This window comes from Trichosurus vulpecula, chromosome 1, assembly GCF_011100635.1.
Source record: "Trichosurus vulpecula isolate mTriVul1 chromosome 1, mTriVul1.pri, whole genome shotgun sequence".
In the NCBI taxonomy this organism is placed as follows: domain Eukaryota; kingdom Metazoa; phylum Chordata; class Mammalia; order Diprotodontia; family Phalangeridae; genus Trichosurus; species Trichosurus vulpecula.
In genome coordinates, this window is record NC_050573.1 from 64,156,106 (window position 1) to 64,179,398 (window position 23,293).

Sequence of the window (23,293 nt, forward strand, 5' to 3'; positions counted from 1 at the left end):
CATAGAGTATTATTCTGGTGATAAGTTGCTGCAATCTTTTTGCTAATATTTTAATTAAAATTTTTGCATCAATATTCATTAGGGAAATTGGTCTATAATTTTATTTTTCTGTTTTGGCTCTACCTGGTTTGGGTATTAGTACCATGTTTGTGTCATAAAATGAATTTGGTAGGACTCCTTCTTCACCTATTTTCCCAAATAGTCTACAAAGTATAGGAATTAATTGTTCTTTAAATGTTTGATAGAATTCACATGTAAAACCATCTGGCCCTGGAGATTTTTTCCTAGGGAGTTCATTGACGGCTTGTTCAATTTGTTTTTCTGAGATGGGGTTATTTAGAAATTTTACTTCCTTTTCTGTTAGCCTGGGCAATTTATGTTTTTGTAGATATTCATCCATATCTCTAAGGTTGCCAAATTTATGGGCTTATAATTGTGCAAAATAATTCCTAATTATTGTTTTGATTTCCTCTTCATTAGAGGTGAACTCACCCTTTTCATTTTTGATACTGGTAATTTGATTTTCTTCTTTCTTTTTTTCTAATCAAATTGACGAAAGGTTTATCAATTTTATTTTTTTTTCATAAAACCAGCTCTTTGTTTTATTTATTTATTCAATAGTTTTCTTGATTTCAATTTTATAAATCTCTCCTTTGATTTTTAGTATTTCTAATTTGGTATTTAATTGGGGATTTTCAATTTGTTCTTTTTCTAGCTTTTTCAGTTGTATGCCCAAATCCTTTATCTCCTTTTTCCCTATTTTATTCATGTAAGTGTTTAGAGATATAAAACTTCCCCTAAGAATTGCTTTTGCTGCATCCCATAAGTTTTGGCATGCTGTCTCATTATTGTCATTCTCTTGAATGAAGTTATTAATTGTTTCTCTGATTTGTTCTTTGGCCCACTCATTCTTTAGAATTAGATTATTTAGTTTCCAATTAATTTTTAGTTTATTTTTCCATGGTTCTTTGTTACAAATAATTCTTATTGCATCATGATCTGAAAAGTATGCTTTGACTACTTCTGCCTTTCTGCACTGGATTGTGAGGTTTTTATGCCCTAGTACATGGTCAATTTTTGAGTATGTGCCATGTACTGCTGAGAAGAAAGTATATTCCTTTTTATCCCCATTTACTTTTCTCCAGAGGTCTATCATATCTGCTTTTTCTAAAATTTTGTTCACTTCCTTAACTTATTTCTTATTTATTTTGAGGTTAGATTTATCAAGTTCAGAAAGGGAAAGTTGAGGTCTCCCAATATTATAGTTTTGCTGTCTATTTCTTCCTGTAGCTCCTTTAACCTCTCCTCTAAGAATCTGCATGCCATACCACTTGGTGCATAAATGTTAAACAATGATATTGCTTCGTTGTTTATGGTGCCTTTTAGCAGGATGTAGTGTCTTTCCTTATCTCTTTTAATTAAATCTATCTTTACTTTTGCTTTGTCTGAGATTAGGATTGCTACACCTGCTTTTTTCACTTTAGCTGAGGCACAATATATTTTATTCCAGCCTTTTACCTTTACCCTGTGTGTATCCCCCTGTTTCAGATGTGTTTCTTGTAAAGAGCATATTGTAGGATTATGGTTTTTAATCCATTTTGCTATCTGCTTCCATTTTATGGGAGAGTTCATTCCATTCACATTCACAGTTATGATTTCTATCTGTGTCTTTTTCTCCATTCTAATTCCCCCTGTTAATGCTTTTATTTCTCCCTTTCCCCTTCTCCTCAACAAAGATTTGCTTTTGACAGCTGCCTTCCTCAGTTTACCCTCCCTCTTTATTCCCCTCCCTTGTCTTACCGTTTCCCACTTGCTACTTCTCCCCTCCCTTCTGACCACCACCCTCCCCTTTCCCCCCCTTTCCCCTCCTACTTCCTGTAGGACAAGTTAGATTTCTATACTTATCAGGGTATGTTATTCCCTTCTTGAACCAGATCAGATGACAGTAAAGATCAAATATTGCTCTTCTCCCTCCCTTCTTTCCCTCTACTAAAATGTGTTTGTGCCTTTTCATTTGGTGTAATTTACGCTTTTCTACTACCTCCTTACCTCCTCTCTGAAAGCCCTCCCTTTACATCTCTTACGTTTTTTATCCTTATATCAGTGATTTGATTTTATACAGACATTCACAGTCTATGTGTATCCCTTTCAATTGTCTTAATAGCTGTACCATTCTCAAGATTGACATATATATGTATACATATAAAACATACATAAGATGATGTAATTCTATATAAATATATAAATAGTTTGCCATTATTGATTAATAAGGTTTGTGGGGGTTTTCCTCCCTGTTAACCTTTTTATGTCTCTCTTGAGTTTTGTATTTGGAAATCAAATTTTCCATTGAGTTCTGGCCTTTTCATCAGGAAGGTCTGGAATTCCCTTATTTCATTGAATGTCCATCTCCTTCCCTGAAAAATTATGCTTAATTTTGCTGGGTAGTTGATCCTTGGTTGTAGTCCCAGCTCCTTTGCCCTTCAGAATATCATATTCCAGTTTCTCCTGTCTTTTAAAGTGAAAGCTAAAAGATCCTGCATGATCCTGACTGTAGTTCCATGATATTTGAATTGTTTCTTTTGGGCTGCTTGCAGTATTTTTTCCTTGATTTTATAATTGTGAAATTTGGCTATAATATTTCTTAGAGTTTTCAGTTTGGGATCTCTTTCAGGGGGTGATCAGTGAATTCTTTCAATGACTATTTTGCCCTCTGGTTCTAGGACCTCTGGGCAGTTGTCTTTGATAATTTCTTCAAAGATACTGTCAAGGCTTTTTTTTTCATCGTGGATTTCCAGTAGACCAATAACTCTTAAATTGTCTCTCCTGGATCTATTTTCCAGGTCAATTGTTTTTCCAATCAGATATTTCACCTTTTCATATCTCACACTGCATACCAAAATAAAGTTAAAATGGGTACATGATTTAGGATTAGAGGCTGACACTATAAGCAATTTGGGAGAGGAAGGAATAGTTTACCTATCAGATTTATGGAAAAGAAAAGAATTCATGACCCAACAAGAGATAGAGAGCATTACAAAATGCAAAATAGATAATTTTGATTATGTTAAATTGAAATGTCTTTGTACAAAAGAAGCCAATGCAACAAAGATTAGGAGGGAGGCAGAAAACTGGGAGAAAATCTTTATAAATAGTGTCACTGATAAAGGCCTCATTTCCAAAATACACAGGGAACTGAACCAAATATATAGGAATACAAGTCATTCCCCAATTGAGAAGTGGTCAAAAGATATGAACAGACAGTTTTCAGAGGAAGAAATTAAAGATATCTATAGACATATGAAAAAATGCTCAAAATCACTACTGATTAGAGAAATGCAAATCAAAACAACTCTTAAATACCATCTCACTCCTGTCAGATTGGCTAAAATAACAAAACAGGAAAATGATAAATGCTGGAGAGGATGTGGGAAAATTGGAACATTGTTACATTGCTGGTGGAGTTGTGAACTGATCCAGCCATTTTGGGGAGCAATTTGGAACTATGCCCAAAGGGCTATAAAAATGTTCATACCCTTTGACCCAGCAATACCACTCTTAGGGTTGTATCCCAAAGAGATCACACAAGTGGGAAAAGGACCCATATGTACAAAAATATTTATAGCGGCTCTTTTGTAGTTGCTAAGAATTGGAAATCAAAGGGATGCCCATCAATTGGGGAATGGCTGAGCAAGCTGTGGTATATGAAGGCAACGGAATACTATTGTGCTATAAGAAATGGGAATGATATGGACTTCATAACAACCTGAAAAAACCTACACGACATAATGCTGAGTGAGCGGAGCAGAGCCAGGACAACATTATACACAACCAAAGATATATGGATTCTGTGATGACTAACCCTGACAGACTTTGCTCTTCTCAGCAACACAATATGCAGAGACAGCTCCAAAGGACTCACGATGGAGAGTGCTATCTACACCCAGAGAAAGAACTATGAAGTATGAATGCAGATCGAGGCACACTTCATGCTCGCCTTTTTCTCCCCCCCTTTTTTTCTCTCTTTTGTATTTGTTGTTGGGTTGTGGTTTTTTTTTTTTTTTTTGGTCCTGTTTCTTCTTTCTCATGATTCATTCCATTGGTCATAATTCTTCTCCACAACTTGACTAGTGTGTAAATTAATTCAATGCCAAGTTATACATGGAAGTTATATAGGATTCCATGCCATCTTTGGGAGGGACAGGGGGAGGGAAGGAAGACAATCTGGAACTCAAAATTATGTAGAACCCTGTGTTGCAAACTAAAAATAAAAATAACAAAAAAAAAATAAAATAAAGTAACTAAGGACCTGAGAGGTTAAGTTCTATGTCACTGGTCATATGATGGCCCAGCCAGGTCTAGAATTCATATATTTAGATTTCCAGACTGGCATTGTTTTTTATGATAATGTAGCATTCCTCCTTTTCTTTCTCTGCCAGTATTGTTTCCTCTGTCCTGGATGAGGAAAGGGGTAGGATGACTTTGAATTTTAGCAGCCATCATATTCTTGTATCAAGGAAATTGCAATTGCAAGAGATAAATAATTTGTTTCCTATTTCAATGATATAGTTACTGGCATACAAATTCTTCCATATATATATATATATGTATATATATATATATATACACACACACACACACGGTATATATATATATATATATATACATATACATATATATATATATACATTGCAATCTCCTGTCTTCATGTCTTTATACTGCCTGTGCCCCATACCTGGAATTCTCTGCTTCCTCACCCAGTCTTGTCGAAATCCCTGGTTTCCTTAAAAAGTCAGATGGCATAGAAACCTGAATTCTCTTCTCCCTCTCCTCAATGACTTGTATTCCTTTTGCAATTATTCTGTAGATGTTTATATATGCATAAGTTGTGTCTCAAATTAGAATGTAAAGTCTTTGAGGGCAGGGATTTTATGATGTTTATTTTTGCATCTCAAACACTTAATAATTACTCAATGAATACTAATTGATTTTAAGAACTCTCCAATGATGTTCTGTGATCTATATTTTAGGGTTCCTAGCCTCTTAGGTCTAACATTCTGTCTTTTATGTTGTAACAAACCTTCCAAAACAACCATTCTAAAACCATGCTGGAGTCTTTTGGACTCTAAGAGACTATCTCCTATAATCCAAGTTTCCTACTAATTTGAACATTTTATGTTCTAAGATCCTTTCCAGCCCTATGCATCCCTGACACTTTATTTTAAATTCTTTATCATCTTGATGTCTTATGTTATGTAGTCTAACATTTCTAGTATTGTTTATAATCTGTGTCCTTTTAAATTCTGGTGTTATATCTATGTTCCATGAGTCCTGCTAGCTCTGAAATTCTACATTACCAATTTCCTTTTAGCACAAATTTCTATGAGACTCCTTCACAACATTACTTTGTATGAGGCTTTCCCCTTGAAATGAAGAGAAAGTGATGTCTGCAGGTGCACTTACTTGGCTGTTTGGTCTAGTTTTTCTGTTCTCTTTCCAAGGAACCCAGCTCTGTTGCCTTTCCTATTCCCCTTTTCACAAGAGACTTGTCCAAGCCTTGGGTCCTTCCAGGAAATAGAAGGCTTGAGACTTTCGCTGATGTAGTATGTATGAGAGCAGGCATCAGCTCTGTCCCCTAGGATGAGTGTAGGGAGTTATTGTCAGGGCTTTTACAAGGACTCCCTGGACTCTGAGTCTTGATTCCCATAGCCCCTTGTTAGAGAGAAACACCAAATAATTGTCCATTCTTCACTCTCACCCCTTTGGACAAAACACACTTTTGGATAGCACTTGGCATAAGTTTTTCAATTTATTTTTCACAACATAGTGCTTCCAGGAATGCAGAGAACACCATGTGTTTCTGATTGTTCTCCAAGGAGCAGACTTTAGATCATGAAGCATAGAACACAGAGTTGGAATGGGACTTAGAACATAGAACAGAAGATATTAGCACTGAGAGGGACTTTCAGAAATAGAATACATATTTCCTGGTGTCCACCGATTTCATATGATACATTATCACAGTATGACAGATCTGGAGCCATAAAAATTTTATTAGTCATCTGGTCCCAATCCCTCATTTTACATGTGAAGGAACAGGAACAGACAGGTTAAGATACTTTCCCAATCTCACACAGCTAAGAAGCAACAGAGCTAACATTTAAACCCAAGTCCTCTGACCCCAGTGCTCTTTTAATTCCTATTAGTGTCCAGAGAAAAGAATGATGCCACCAGTGAATGTCCTTCCCCCATAGTCCTATCCAGCCTCAGTCACATGGAAATTTGGGAGTTGTTCCTCCATATTGTTGCTTCCTCCTGGGCTCCTTTCATGGCCCTTGCAGCTTTGATTTCTTTGCAGTTCATTCCTCTAGCAGCCCTCAGAATTTGTGTACTCTGTTATGGATCTTTCCCACTTTCCTCCACTGATATTCCTGTGGTCCATGATTCTTGTCCCACCAATCTCCCAGAAATTGGCAATATTTTCTCTTTCTAGGAGATTAGAATCCCTTTATTTCTATAATTCCTGGCAGACTGAATCATAGCTTAAAATGAATCTCTTATATCAAATGCCTCTTTTCTTGTTCTGGTGTTCTTCTGGTCCCGAGACTCTTACAGAAGAGTTCTGTGAGAGGTCTAGCAGAACAACTATTCCCTTATAGGGGTATGTGGCATATTTAGGATGACTAGTACCTCTCATGTGAAGTCTTGCCAAACCCTTTTCAGGGCTAGTCATCCACCTTTGGTGTCCAGCTGGCACCCAACTCTCACCTTTGGTTCCAAGAAACTGCGGCATGCACAGCAGCAACACTCTGGTAAAATATCTTGGCAGATGGGCTAAACCAATTTGAGGGTAAACAACAAGTCTCACATCTGTTGATGAGTTAGAGGTATATCTACCCCAAGCATGCGAAGACATCCCTCGGTGGAGGTGGAGGATTGAGAACAATTTGTTCTAATGACAAACGAAGGCAGCTGAAGCAGACACCGTGAAGTGCTTAGATATTTAAGATGCCAAAGTCAATCCCTGTATCATATGTCATTACCAGTCATCTTGATTTTTGTCTTTGCCACTGGACTTTGATGCCTCTGGAGGAAAGAGTGAGGCTGATGAATGTGCAACTTTTCCTCACTTAAGGAGTCAAGATATCTCCCATGATGTCATTGGTCTTCTTCAAAATGGAAGGAAAAACAATAACAATATTCCCTTACATTTTACAAATAATTCTCCCTCCAATTCCATTTTACTTTATGGTGACATAAAAGTGTCAAGTACCTTTTCCTCAAAATGTAGATCATGTCTCTCCTACCTGTGTATGTTACACCTCTCATGGGTATCATGATAAACAATGACCACAACAATAATCATTTAAATAGAGACTACTGTATACAATGCACTCTGCAAAGTGATTTACAAATATCTTATTTGATCTTCACAATAACTCTAGGAGGTCGGTGCTATTGTTCTTCTCTTTTTAGAGTTGGGGAAACTGAGGAAAACAGAGGTATGTTATTTTAAGTGATTTGCCAAGGGACATACAGTTATTAAGTGTCTGAGGACCAATATGAACTCATGTTTTCTGACTTCACACTCAGAGCTCTCTCCACTGAGCAACCTATCTGTCTATAGCTGAGGAGCACTATAATTTCTCCCTTTCGTAGTTTCTCCAGTTTTCTCAAATTCCAGTATGGTAAGTGAAAAACACTTGGTGCTGCCTTTCAAAAGTTCTGGGAAAATAAGGGGAAAGCCTGTCAACACTCTCCTCACCTCATGCATTACTGCTGAAAGAGAAGTGTATTTGAATTTCCTGCAATGCAAAAAATTTCATTGCTGGAGGCAACTTCTTTAACAAGTGCATAGAATTTTGGAACTGGAAGTGACTGTAGTCCTTTCATTACTAGAATATAAAGTACCAAGAGAGTCTTATACATATAATTTCAGAGTTGAAAGATTACTTTTGTTGCTCAGTGATTTCCAATTTGTCATGACACCATTGGGGGTTTTCTTGGCAAAAACATTGGAGTGGATCCCATTGTCTTCTGCAGCTCATGTTACAGATGAGAAACTGAGGCACACAAGATAAAATGACTTGCCCAGGATGACATAGAAAGTAAATATCTGAAGTCAGATTTGAACTCAGGGAGATGAGTTTTCCTGATTCCAAACCCGGTGCTCTATCCAGTGGGCCACCTAGCTGCTCCAATGGAAGAGAATACAGAATGTCTAACATGGAAGGAGCTTTAGAACAAAGAACACATGAAGTTAGAACATATATCATAAAATGTCAGAAGGAAAAAAAACAGAGATTACTTGAACTAAGCCCCTTGATTCCATATGCACCCTGCAGCACTTGCAGCTTCCACTTATAAGATACTCCTGGCTCACAAGGAGCCACATTCAATCCTAGGTGACCTGACCCCAAAGCAGGGGGTCAGACTCCTTACTCTCTGGTTCTGCAGTCTTTTCCCTGGAGAAATTCCTGGACAATCTCAAAAACAACATTAGCAAAGATGCCTGTCTTGTGTTTTGCCACATGTGAACAAAAGGCGCCTATTGAAAAGCTATTCAGGCTTTTAACCAGGAGGCAGGGCCAAGATGGTGGCTGGAAAGCAGGGACTTGCGTGAGCTCCCTGCCAAGTACCTCCAAAAGCCTATAAAAAATGGCTCTGAACAAATTCTAGAACTGCCGAACCCACAAAATAGCAAAGGGAAGCAGGGATCCAGCCAAGGACAGCCTGGATGGTCGCTGGAAGAGGTCTATCACGCATAGAGTGGAGGGGAGTGGAGCTCAGTGTGGGCAGCAGCAGCAGGAGCAACCAGACCAGGAGCCAGGTGGAACAGTCCCTAGAGCCCTGAATCAGAGAGCTGTAGCAGTTACCAGACTTCTTAACCCACAAACACCAAAGACAACAGAGAAGGTTGGTGGGAAACGCTGCGGTTACAGAGTTCATGGTTAGGCCAACACCCCAGGGGCAGCCAGGTGGTGCAGCTAGAGAACTACAGCTGCATTTACTTCTGGCCCCAGGCCCACCTGGTGGGAGGAATTAAGTGGCAGATCAGAGCAGGAGTGCAGAGCCTGCTTAAGATTTGTGTCAGGTCTGGGTTGGCGGTTCTTGGGGAAGGAGGAGTGTTGGTGTGGCAGAGCTGGCTGTACAGAAATAGCTCAGAAATCAATGGTGCATCCCCTCAAGCTTGGAAGAAAGTACTCTTTGCTCTACAAGAAGTCATACCCCGACAAAAAACTCAAGGCTCAACTAAGTTGGTTGGGAACATGGCCAGGCAACTAAAACGGACTCAGATTCAGTCTCAGACTTTGGAATCTTTCTTTGGTGGCAAAGAAGACCAAAACCATACAGCCAGAAGAAGTGAACAAAGTCAAAGAGCCTACATCAAAAGCCTCCAAGAAAAACATGAACTGGTCTCAGGCCACGGAAGAGCTCAAAAAGGAGTTGGAAAAGCAAGTTACAGAAGTAGAAGAAAAATTGGGATGAGAAATGAGAATGATGCAAGAAAATCATGAAAAACAAGTCAATGACTTGCTAAAGGAGACCCAAAAAATACTGAAGAAAACAACACCTTAAAAAATAGGCTAACTCAAATGGCAAAAGAGCTCCAAAAAGCCAATGAGGAGAAGAATGCCTTGAAAGGCAGAATTAGCCAAATGAAAAAGGAGGTCCAAAAGGCCACTGAAGAAAATATTACCTTAAAAATTAGATTGGAGCAAATGGAAGCTAGTGACTTTATGAGAAATCAAGATATTATAAAACAGAACCAAAGGAATGAAAAAGTGGAAGACAATGTGAAATATCTCATCAGAAAAACCAGTGACCTGGAAAAATAGATCCAGGAGAGATAATTTAAAAATTATTGGACTACCTGAAAGCCATGATCGAAAAAAGAGCCTAGATATCATCTTTCAAGAAATTATCAAGGAGAACTGCCCTGATATTCTAGAGCCAGAGGGTAAAATAGAAATTGAAAGAATCCAGAGATCACCTCCTCAAAAAGATCCCAAAAAGAAAACTCCTGGGAACATTGTCGCCAAATTCCAGAGCTCGCAGGTCAAGGAAAAAATACTGCAAGCAGCCAGAAAGAAACAATTTGAGTATTGTGGAAAAACAATCAGGATAACACAGGATGTAGCAGTTTCCACATTAAGGGACCGAAGGGCTTGGAATACAATATTCCAGAGGTTAATGGAGCTAGGGTTAAAACCAAGAATCACCTACTCAGCAAAACTGAGTATCATGCTCCAAGGCAAAATATGGATTTTCAACAAAATAGAGGACTTTCAAGCTTTCTCAGTGAAAAGAACAGAACTGAATAGAAAATTTGACTTTCAAACACAAGAATGAAGAGAAGCATGGAAAGGTAAACTAGAAAGAGAAATCATAAGGGACTAAGTAAAGTTGAACTGTTTTGTTTACATTCCTACATGGGAAGATGATGTGTATGATTCATGAGACCTCAGTATCATAGTAGCTGAAAGGAATATGCATACATGTATGTGTATGTATACATATATATACATATATGTGTGTCTATGTATGTATATATAGGTGTATATATATACACATATATATGTGTATATATACACATATATACATATATATATTTATACGTATATACATATATATGTATATATATACATATATATATAGACAGAGGGCACAGGGTGAGTTGAATATGAAGGGATGATATCTAAAAAACAAAATCAAATTAAAGGATAAGAGAGGAATATATTGAGAGAGGGAGAAAGGGAGAGATATAATGGGGTAAATTATCTCGCATAAAAGTGGCAAGAAAAAGCGATTCTCTAGGAAGGGAAGAGGGGGCAGGTGAGGAGGAATGAGTAAATCTTGCTCTCATCAAATTTGACCTGAGGAGGGGTTACCATACACACTCAATTTGGTATCTTACCCCACAGGAAAGAAGGAGGAAGAAGATAAAAAAGGGGGGACGATAAAAGGGAGGGCAGAGAGGGGGAGGAGGTAGACAAAAACAAACACTTTTGAAAAGGGACAGGGTCAAGGGAGAAAATTCAATAAAGGAGGATAGGTTAGGAAGGAGCAAAACATAGTCAATCTTTCACAACATGAGTATTGTGGACGGGTTTTACATAATGATACGCATGTGGCCTATGTTGAATTCCTTGCCTTCTTAGGGAAGGAAGAGGGGAGAGAATTTGGAATTCAAAGTTTTAAAAACAGACGTTCAAAAACAACAACAAAAACCTTTCTGCATGCAACTAGGAAATAAGATACATAGGCAATGGGGCATAGAAATTTATCTTTCCCTACAAGTGAAGAAGGGAAAGGGGGATGGGAGGGGAGTGGAGTGACAGAAGGGAGGGCTGACTGGGGAACAAGGCAACCAGAATATACGCCATCTTGGAATGGGGGGGGGAGGGTAGAAATGGGGAGAAAATTTGTAATTCAAATTTCTGAAAATCAATGCTGAAAACTAAATATATTAAATAGATTAAATATAAAAAAGAAAAGCTATTCAGTGTACAATATTGATATTTAGTACAAGATCGTGCTTTTATCTGCCTTACCACAAAACTATGAGAGACCAAATGACTTCAGTGCATGAACAAATGGGAAAACATAAAACATATCAAATGGCTCATGTCATTCACTATACTCCCTGTAAATTGTTATGTCAACTTTGTGGCACTTCCGAATGCTTATTTTGCATTCACCTCAGATCTGTGCTCGTTGTCCCGATTTCATGGCCAACCCAGAGGAGGGCTTTTTTTAAAAAAAAGTCTTTCCATTATAAGATGATTCTGCTGTTGGGGATCTTTTCCTCTGAGAAGTGTACCATTTAAGAAGCATTCTTCCTCTGGGTACCTGGTACCTGGCTCAGAATCTCTGTAATTCAAAGAGCCATCTAGATAAAACAGTGGACATCATTTTGGATATGAAATAAAGAAGACCTGAGTTTGAATTTCACCTCAGACCCCTTCTAACTGTGTGACACTGGATAAGTCACTTTACTTTTCTCTGTCTCACTTTCCTCATCTATAAAATTAAGATAATGAAGACATCTATCTCACAGGGCTGCTATGAAGATCAAATGAAATATCATTGGTAAAGGACTGCAAACTTCAAAGCACTATCATAAGTATTAGCTAACTCTCCTTCCATCTGCCTCTCTCCTTTGCCTCTCTCTGTGTTCTTCCCTTCCTCCTCCTTTCCTTCTCTGTCTCTATATCTGTCTGTCTCTGTCTTTGTCTGTCTGTCTCCTTTTCTCTGTCTCTCTTTGTTTCTGTTACTCTGTCTCTGTCTTTCTGTCTCTATCTCTCTGACTCTCTGTTTCTATCTCTGTGTCTGTAGGTCTCTCTCCTATCTATGCCTAGTGACTCTTCCCTTTCAACCTGTCTGTTTTCATTGCTGGTGACTCTGCAACCATACTGTCAGCAGCTACACTACTACTTAGTTGCCCAGGAAGGGCACAATGCCACCTGATTTTCTGTAGTTCATCAGTTCTTGTGCCAAAGGAAATAGTTGTATCATGAGCATAAGACTATTTGGGAGGATAGGATCTTTTAGCTTGTGTCTGCAAGGGGGATGTGCACCTGCTTCCCAACCTTCCTGATAACTCAGAGACATATTCTTGACTTTTGTATCTCGCAGGAAGAACAAGCCTGAGTGGCAAGAATTACCCTTTTATTATCACCACTGGGTTGCAGCTTGGAAGCCCTTAAAATGCTTTTCATTATCAAATATAAATCCTTGAGTCGTCAAGGACACCAGGAAGCAGTCAGAGGGTACCCTTTCTTTGAAGTGTGTGTGTGTGTGTGTGTGTGTGTGTGTGTGTCTATTCGTGTTAGAGGACCCTTCTATCACATGAACCTGGAAGCTGACCCATCAGAAGCTTTTGTGACCGTTACTAGATTGAATACTGATCACACTCCACAAGGGGGAGTGATTGGTCTAAGGAAACTCTCCATCAGACTTTTATTTGTTCTTCTTGCGAGACATCATTGCCACTGGGAAGGGGGGAAATATACCTTGTTGGAAGTTCAATGCAAAGAAAACTGGAAAATGTGCCAAGAGGGAAGGGGTACAGGTGTTTCCACAAATCTTTCTATAGACTATGAAGAAGTTCCTTGTCAAGCTTCTGTGCCCTGCTGCTTCACTGTCATCAATCACGTTTGAGACAACCCAACCACTTGGGACCAGTGAGGAGATGCCCATATCATTCTAGCATAGTACATATTATTCAGGAAGGAGACATAGGATATATCCACTTCCATGGTGAGTGGTGCTTAATCTAACAAACCATGGGCTCATTTCTGTTACATGTAGAAGAGGAAACTGTGGACTGGGGGGAGGTCACTTGGCCAACCCTGAATTCCTCTTGCCATTTGCTTTTTCATCTACTACTCATGTGCTTCTGAATGCTACTGGAGGTAACTACCACCTTAGTGCAGGCCAGACATAACATGTTGGAGTATTATGATAACCACCATCATTGTGGTCTTCTGATTCAAATTTCTTTCCTCTCCAATCTATAGTCCACATGCTTTCCAAAGTGCTAATCTCAAAATCCAGATCTTAGTATATGGCTGTTTTGTTCAATAATCTCTAGTGGATAAAACACATACCTTCGTTTGGCTTTGAAAACCCTTCATAACCTCACTCCAATCTACCTTTCTAGGCTTACTTTACATGATTCCCTTTTAGTCACTCTTCAATACACCTGAACTGACCTTTTGGCTGTTCTTTACATATCACTCCCCACACCCTGTCTCTGTCTCTTTGCACAGATTGTCCCACATTCTTTGAATGGACCAAAGCACTCTTTACAAAGGTTGGGTCAATTCACAGCTCCACCGATGGGCTGTTTGTGTACCTTTCTTTCCATAACACCTCTAACACTGAATATTCACATGTTTGTTATCATATTCAATTTTCTGGGTGTGAGATGAAGCTTCAGATTTGTACTAATTTTCATTTCGTTTCCTGTTTGTGAGAGAGAGCAATCTTTTATATGGTTGGTTTTAATTTTAATTTTTAATTTAATTTAATTTTAATTTAATTTTTTTTGTTTAAAAAACTGTTTGTTTAGAGAGTCTCTTCTTAATGGCCAACTACTTTGTTCTCAGGTCTTTCCTACCACAGAAGGGCAGTTATTGATATTTAGTTGTATATGAAGCTTTTCTTCATATACAGTGACTTCCATAAGGTATTTGCCCAGCTTTAGAAACCATGAGTCAAAAATATTTTTCATGATTTCAACTTACTTTCCAGAATGCTCTGATTCGTAATTATATTAGTAAGCTAGGATTGTTCCTTTACTTCCAAAGTTATTTAAAAATTTTTTAAAAATTATTTTCTTTGGGAGTTTGGACCTTTTATACATCTAAATGAACCAAAAGCCTGGAGTCAGGAAGACCTGCGTTCAAATCTGACCTCAGACATTTACTAATTGTGTGATCACTTAAACTTTGTTTGCCTTAATCTGTTGGAGGAGGAAATGGCAAACCACTTCAGTATCTGCCAAGAAAAGCCCAAATGTGGTGACAAAGGGTCAGGCATGACTGACACAACTGAACAAGAACATAAAGTACGACTTGAGTAATTGTTCCTTTATTTTGTAAATGAGGAAACTGAAGATCAGGTTAACTCAGGGCGACACAGCCAGAAAATGGTACAAGAACTAGAACCATGCATTCTGATAGCAGGTTCCATGCTCTATCCATCACATTGCACTGTTTCTTGGGCAGGTTAGGGGTGAACAGTTTGAATCTTACACTGGAGAAGACTCATTGAGAACCTTTTGTCACAGCAGTGAAATTTCAGTGTGATAAAGCCAAGGGTGATGTCTCATAGACACAAAAAGAGGCCTGACTTCCTGCTGAAGAGGATCCTCAGGGCTAATTTCATGTCCTTGTTCCTTAGGCTATAGATAAAAGGGTTCAGCATGGGCGTGACTGCAGTGTACATCACAGCTGCTGCTGTGTCTTGTTGGGCTGTGTGGGCAGATGTTGGGTTAAAGTACAACCCAATGATTGTCCCATAGAAGAGACAGACTACAGTGAGATGAGAGCCACAGCTAGAGAAAACTTTCCATTTCCCTTGAGCTGATGGGATCTTCAGTATAGCCACAAACGTGTATTTAGGAGATTAGAATGCCAATGAATGGAATTATATCTGTCAGTCCTTCCATTGTGTAGATCATGAAGTCATTGATGAAGGTATCTGAGCAGGCCAATCTCATCATCACATTGAGGTCACAGAAGAAATGAGGGATTTCATTGTGTCCACAGAATGAGAGTTGGGTCAGCAGACTAGCATTTGTCAGGGCATTGCCACAAGCCCAAAGCCAGCACACTGCTACCATAAGGACACAGACATTTGGGGTCAAGTTCATGGAATAATGTAGTGGGGCACATAGTGGTCATAGGCCATGGCAGTGAGAAGGACACTATCTATCCCCCCAAACCAACTGAAGAAGAATACTTGTGCCAGGCAAGTGATGTAAAGAATTGCTTTGTTCCCAGATAAATAATTAGCCAGCATCTTGGGGATGGTGGAGGTGAAGCAGATGTTGACCAGCGACAAGTTATAAGAAAGAAGTACAGGGGGTGTGTAGATGTGAGTCTGTCCTAATGGCCAGAGTGATGAGCAAATTCCCCAGTCTTGTGATCAGGTACATAAGCAGGAATACAAGGAAAATTAGCCTCTTCTGCTCTGCCTGTTCTGAAAGGCCCAGGAGTATGAATTCAGAAACTCTGGAATGATTTTCCCCTTCCATGGGTCTAAAAACATGTGGAAAAAATGAAATAAAAATTTATAAAACCCATTCAAAGGTAGTTTGAGATTTTTTCCGTTAAAATCGTTGAAGATAGATTTAAAAGACATACAGGATAGTGGAGAAATAATTGCACTGAATATTAAAGCTAATATACTATGATAGAAAATATACAAGAAAGCAAGAAAAGATACCCCAAAATAACAACTGGTAAGTCGAAAAAGGATAAAGAAACATTTTCTGAGAAGGGCAAGTTATAAATAACCAAATGAAATCATGCTCCAAATCCCTGGTAATAATAGAAATGCGAACGAAAAAAAATTCTCAGTTTTCACTTCACACTTTGAAAATTGGCACAAATGACAAAAGATAAGAATGCTTAGTGGTGGATATCCAGTGGGAAGATAGGCACGGTTATGGCCTTTTGGCAGAGCCGTGAAGTGACCCAAATATATTCATATTCAGTTGGGTATTGTTCAAGACATTTGACTAAACTCTTCATGTCCTTTATCTCAGAGATCTCAGTACTGAGCATGTATCCTAAGGAAGGCAAAGACAACAATAAAAGTCTAGTATATACCAAAAAATTAATTGACAAAAATGACAAAAGATAAGAATGCTTTGTGCTAGAGATTCTGGGGGAAAATAGGTAAAGTTATATCCTTTTGGCAGAGCTGTGCAGTGACCCAAAAGAATTACTCTTTTGTCTTGCTCTATGAAATACCTCCTTCATAATTTTCCCTTAATTTTATAGATAAGAAAATTAAGGACCAGGAATCATACAGCTAGGAAGGAGTAGAAGAAGAATTAGAATGAGGCATCCTGACAACTGTTTCTATGCTCTATAACACCAGATTGCTTTGTGTGTAGGTCAAGAGGTGAACAGAACGAATTTTAAACTAGAGAAAAGTCATTGGAAAAAATAGGGTGCTAATGGAGCTCATTGACCACAGAAACATCACAATCAGACCTACATTTTACAAAAAAAATACATTACATTAGACTTTCGATAAGAATAATGTATGAGCCATCAGCCTAAGTTTGTAATTGGTTGATTTTATTTGTCAAAATCTAGGGTTCCGTCTGGAAAGGGGGGGTGGAAAATGATGTCTAATGTTTAAGGATCGGTCAATTTGAGAGAATGTATTTAACACACGTCACAGAGGATGTTGTTTTTTAATCAGCACCACTCAAATGAAGCTATAGAGGGATTATAATCTACATTAGTGGAGGTAGAGTTATACAGATGAGATGATTGTTCCTTAAAGTACTATAGCAACCAGAGAATTTTAAGGCTCAGTCAGTCATGTCTATCATTTTGACCTCAAGATTTTATAGTTTTGAGGGTGCGTTTTGAGGTACTCTGGAGATAGTTTGATGTGAGGAAAAACAAGGAGGTCAGTGTCACTAGATTTCAGAGTACATTCAGCCGTGTAAGATGTAAGAAGCCAGGAAAGGAAAAAACGTTCAAATTATGAAGGGTTTTAAAAGCCAAGCAGAAGATTTTATATTTCATCTCAAAGCCAATTGAGATCCATTTGAATAGAGGAGTGATGCAGTGAGACCTGTACCTTAGGAAGATCAATTGGACAGCTGAGTGGAGCATGAGCTAGAGTGAGGAGAGACTTTAGAAAGAGAGAGCAAGCAGCAGTCTATTTTCAGTCCTACGCAGCTCTGACATTCTATGTTCTAAGTTCCTTTTGAGCTTGAACATTTTATATTCTAAACTGTCCTCTAGCCTTATTCATAATTCAAGTCCTTTTTGTCTTTGAAAACCGGTGTTCTAACAGCACTTCCAATTCTGAAATTCTACATTCTCAAATCCCTTTTAGCAATGTTTCTGAGATTCTTTGAGACATATTCAGTACATTATTTTGTGTGAGACTGACCATCAAATGGACAGAAAATTCCCCCTGCCTATACACTTACTTGAGTGGTTGGATCTTTTGGTCCTGAAGGACCAAGATGTTGGCCCCCTACTGATAGAGAAGTTTCAAATAGGTAACTAGCCCAAGCTGTGGGTTCTTCTAGGAGCAAGAGAGCTAGGGGCTTTGCCTGAGGTGGTGTGTGTGAGAGCAGGAGTCTATTCTGTTCCCTAGGAATCATGCATGCGGATCATTGTAAGTACTTTACAGGGAGTGCCTATACCCAAGGCTCCAATTCCCTGAGCCTGTTCTTATAGACAAACCCTGGGTAATTGTCTGTCCTCCATACCACTATGGGCTCTGCTTCCTTTGGGGAAGAAGTTGACCCAAGTTTTAAAATTTATTTTCACTACGCTGCTCTCTCAGCAACATTCAGATCACTCTGTGTTTCTATTTCTCTTCCAAGAAAGGTATTTTGTATCTTGAAGCACAGAAATTTGGAACTGATGCAGGTCTTAGCACAGAGACCATAAGACATCAATGCTGGGAAGGGCCCTAAGACATAGAACATATGTAGCTTCGATGTCAGTGTCTCATTTGGGTCACTGCATCACATGATCAGAGATCTAGACCTGGAGGGGACCTCAGAGACCATCTATTTAATCTAAATTATTCATTTAAAGAAACCGAATTTCAAGTTAAATTATATGCCCAAGATCAAACAGCTATATGCCAGAAAGACCCTTTTCAACAATGCTGTCTAATTTCAGGGTCAATGTCCTTTGCTCTGAATCTCACTATCTACTGAAATCTTGTGCTGGGACCACTAAGAGCCTGGTTACACTTCAGTCTTTTTACTTTTGCAGTTCATTCCTCTCATCCAGATACACTGCAAATTTCACCGTTTGACAACACTCCAACTCAGTTGTAATGACCAACTTCCCTTCTCAGGGCACAGATTCACAGAGCTGAAAACACAGGCTGATGTGATCATAGATTTAGTGTTGAAAGGAATGTTAGAGATCATTTTGCAGTTGGGAAAACTAAACCCTAGAGAAGTTAAAAGAATTGCCTGAGGTCACAAAGCTCAGAAGTATGAGTTAGGTTTCAATCCCTTGTCCTCTGAGTCTAAAAGCTGGGTAGTTAGAACTTGCATCAGATTTTGTAAAATATAAAAGTATTAGTAATTAGTAACTTTCCACCAGATGCCTGTCCAATCTCATTTACTTATAGGTTGCCTTTCCATATTGGTGCTTTCCTTCATGGCTTCTTTCTCTCTCTGCACAGCATTGGTTTCTAATATTTCTATTATGATTATTGTAGTACTCCTGGTTTCCCAGAAGGTGGCCAGAGTTCCCTTTCTCAGGGAATCAGCTGTTTGTATCTAGATTCTGCACAAGTGAAAACTGAAAATGTAGCTCCTCTTTCTTTCCTTCCTTCCTTCTTTCCTTCCTTCCTTCCTTCGTCCTTCCTTTTCCCTTTCCTTCTTTTTCTTTCTTTCTTTCTTTCTTTCTTTCTTTCTTTCTTTCTTTCTTTCTTTCTTTCTTTCTCTTTCTTTCCTTCTTTCTTTCTTTTTTTCTTTCTTTCTTTTCTTTTCTTTCCTTCTTTATTCCTTCCTTCCTCCATTTCTTACTTTTTATTTCCTCCTTCTCTTCCTTTTCCTCCTCCTTTTTTCTTCTTCCTCCTCATTGATTTTATTTCTTTTCATTAATAAGCATTTGGTTCCTTTTGTACTCTCTAAAAACTCCCCAAAACACTATTGCTTCATAAGCAAAAAGAAATCAACATAATCAAGTAAAACAAATTCCCATGTCCCAAAACTTATGTCTCATTTTGCATTTTGAGTACCCTTTTTTTTTCAACATGAAGTGAGTAGGGTGCCTGGTTCATTATTGGTCTTCCGGAAACATTGTTATTCATTATGATGAGTAAAGATCTTAACTATTTCAAAGCTGTTTTTTTCTTTACAATGTTGCCGTTATTATCCAAAGTATTTTCCTAGACTTTTTCACTTCATTTTGCATTAATTCATTTTAGGATACTGTCTAATCCTGTGAAACAACTAAAGAACACTACTGTCAGTGACTTGGTGTAGGGAGTTGTTTTGCTCCCAGGTGTAAAATAAAACAGCATCTTAAGGATGGTGCTTGATCTGAAGCAGAAGTTGACCAAGGACAAGCTTATATGAGATAGAAGTACATGAATGTGCGAAGGTGGGAATTAGTCCTAATTGCCAGTATGATGAGCAGGTCCTCTAGCCCTGTCATTAGGTAGGTAAGCAGTAATAAGTTCAGGAGCCTCTTCTACTCTGTCTGGTGTGAAAGGCTCAAGAGGATGAACTTGGAGAGTACTGACCGATTTCCCCTTTCATGGATCTGTTAAACAGCACGGGTGGAAAGGGGATGAAACAAGAATTTAAGAGAGTCCGTTCAAATGGATGGAGGAGGGGTTGCAGAAAGAGTATTTGGAACTAAGAAAAAAGAATTTAATAAAATAAAAAGAAACACACACACAGAGAAAGAGAATGTTGCCTTCCCTCATTTGCATCGTGGTGGGGCTTATCTTCAGTTGCCATGTAAGTGGATAGCCTAGAATTCTCATCTTGGACCATCTTGATGATGATGGTTCTATGCCAAGAAACAGGGTAACTATGAACACTCTTGACAGTAATGGCCTTATACTAAAAACAGTAGGAGACAGTTATACATCAGATTAAAAAGTCAGGAAAGGCCATGGTATAGTGGTTCAGTAAGTTAGCTAGTAAGTTAATATAGGAAATTAAAACTAAGTCACAAACCAAAGTTAGAAGATGGATTCCAAAATAGAGTCCAAAAAATAGAAAAGAATCATGTACCCTTGCATATTTCTACTAGATCAGTCTGACCTGCAGACTTCTTACTTAGGTCCTCCTGGAAAATACAGCTGAAGTTTATGTCTCAAACTTGATTTTATAGACTTTAGCAGGATGAGTGACCTGCATGCTGCAAGCAAACAGTGCCAGGAAGCACAAGATAAAGTCTCAGGCAGAGTTTTTCTTAGCACAATGGCAGCAAGAAGCCTGAACAAGAAATTCTCTTACTTACACTTCAATTTCTTTTTTTTTAATATTAATGGTGGTAATGGACATATTTGCTTTCTCCTTGATAAAACTCTAGCTTATCCCCATTACGTACAATGCTTTCTTGGTTTTAGATAGATACTAATTATCAATTTAACAAAAGCTCCACTTATTCCTATGCTTTCTAGTGCTTTTCTGCATCTATTAATGTAATAATTTATTATTTTTATTTTTATCATTAATATGGTTAATATAATTTTGATAGGTTTCCTACTACTGAACCATCACTACATTTCTGGTATAAATCAAGCCTGGTTATGGAGGATATCTCATAGTTACAGAGCAAGGCTGGGTTTCCTAGTGAGGAGCATTCTCAGGGCTCCTTTCATGTCCTTGTTCCTTAGGCTATAGATGAAAGGGTTCAGCATGGGGGTGACCACAGTGTACATCACAGCTGCAACTGTATCCTGTTGTGTTGTGTGGGCAGATGTTGGGTTAAAGTACACTCCAATAATTGTTCCATAGAAGAGACAGACCACAGTGAGGTGAGAGCCACAGGTGGAGAAAACTTTCCATTTCCCTTGAGCTGATGGTATCCTGAGAACAGCCACAAAAATGTGAATGTAGGAGATTAGAATGCCAATGAATGGAATTACAGCTGTCAGTCCTCCCACTGTGTAGATCACCAAGTCATTGATGAAGGTATCTGAGCAGGACAATCTTATCACCACATTGAGGTCACAGAAGAAATGAGGGATTTCAGTGTGGCCGCAGAATGAGAGTTGGGTCAGCAGAATAGTATGTGTCAGGGCATTAGCACAAGCCCAAAACCAGCACACTGCTACCAGAAGGACACAGACCCTTGGGGTCATGGCCATTGTATAGTGTAATGGTGCACAGATAGCCATGTAGCGGTCATAGGCCATGGAGGCAAGGAGGATACTATCTATTGCTGCAAACCAACTGAAGAAGAAGACTTGTGCCAGGCAGCTGACATAAAGAATTACTTTGTTCCCAGATATATAATTAACTAGCATCTTGGGGATGGTGGTAGAGGTGTAGCAGATGTCAACCAGGGACAAGTTGCTAAGGAAGAAGTACATGGGGGTGTCCAGACGTGAGTCTGTCCTGATGGCCAGGATGATGAGCAAATTTCCCAGCCCTGTGATCAGATACATAATCAGGAATACAAGGAACATGAACCTCTTCTGCTCTGGCTGGTCTGAAAGGCCGAGGAGGATGAATTCAGAGACTCTTGAATAATTTTCCCTTTCCATGGGACTCTTGGGAAAAATGTGTGGAAAGAAAGAAATAAAAATTTCAGACAGCCAATTTGAAGTTGATATAAGATTTTTTTTCCATTGAAATCAGCGAAGATAGAGTTAAAAGACATATAGGATAGTGGAAAAAGAATTGCACTGAAGAAAATATCAAAGCTAATAGACTGTGATGTAATCCAGAAAAGATGTCCCACAGTAACAACTGAGAAGAGGAAATAGGATAGACAAACATTTTTCAGAAGGACAAATTATAAATAACCACATGAAATCATACTCCAAATCCCTGATAATAATAGAAATATGAATGAAAAAATTTCTTAGTTTTCACTTCACACTCTGAAAATTGGCAAAGATGACAAAAGATAAGAATGCTCAGAGTTGGAGGTTCTGTGGGAGGATAGGCATGGTCATGTCCTTTTGGCAGAGGTGTGAAGTGACCCAAATATGTTCATTTTCAGTCTGAAATTGTTCAAGATATTTGACTGACCTGTTCATGTTCTTTATCTCAGAGATACCAATACTGGGTATATATCTTAAGGAGGGCAAAGGCAACAATAAAAGTCATAACAGCATCCTTTGTGGTGGCAAATACCTGAAAACAAATTAGATAAATGACTATTGATCTTGGAAGTTTGTTATTATTTTGTCTTGCTCTATGAAGTACCTCCTTAACAATTTTCCCTAAATTTTATAGATAAGAAAATTAAGGACCAGGATTCATATAGCTAGAAAGTAGTAGAAGAAGAATTAGAACCAGGCATCCTGACAAATGGTTCTGTGCCCTGTCCCATCAGACTGCTTTGTGTGTAGGTCAAGAGGCAAACAGAATGAATTTCAAACTAGAGAAGTCATTGGAAAAAATAGGGAGCTAGTGGAGCTCACTGACTACAGAAAAATCATGAGCAGACCTACACTTAAATTTTTACTTCAGATTCTGGTTAAAAACAATGCATGAACCATCAGCCCAGTTGTGTAATTGGTTGATTTTGCTTATTTTTATTTGTCAAAATCCAGGGTTCAGTCTGGAAAGGTGGGATGGAAAATGGCTCTAGTGGTCATGGAATCAATGTCTAATGTTTAAGGACCAGTCAATTAAAGTTGAGAGAATCTCTTTACCACATTGCACAGAGGATGTTGTTTTTCAATCAGCACCACTCAGATGAAGCAATAAAAGGATTATAACCTACATTAGTGTGGGAGGGTTATGTAGATGAAATGATATATCCTTAACATACTGTAGCAACCAGAGGAGTTTAAGGTTCAGTCAGTCATGTCTATCATTTTGACTTCAAAATTTTATTGTTATAAGGGTGGGATCGTTTACTTGGTT

The 23,293-nt window shown here is 38.5% G+C and overlaps 1 protein-coding gene and 1 pseudogene across 1 annotated transcript; both read right to left on the minus strand.

Annotated features, from left to right (window-relative positions):
• Window positions 1-14,832: 14,832 nt before the first annotated feature.
• On the minus strand, window positions 14,833-15,763 carry LOC118828544 (annotated as a pseudogene).
• Window positions 15,764-21,018: 5,255 nt separating this feature from the next.
• On the minus strand, window positions 21,019-21,960 carry LOC118833469 (olfactory receptor 1361-like). The gene has a single exon (XM_036740823.1). It carries the CDS (start codon window positions 21,958-21,960, stop codon window positions 21,019-21,021), a length of 942 nt encoding a protein of 313 aa, XP_036596718.1.
• Window positions 21,961-23,293: the final 1,333 nt, after the last annotated feature.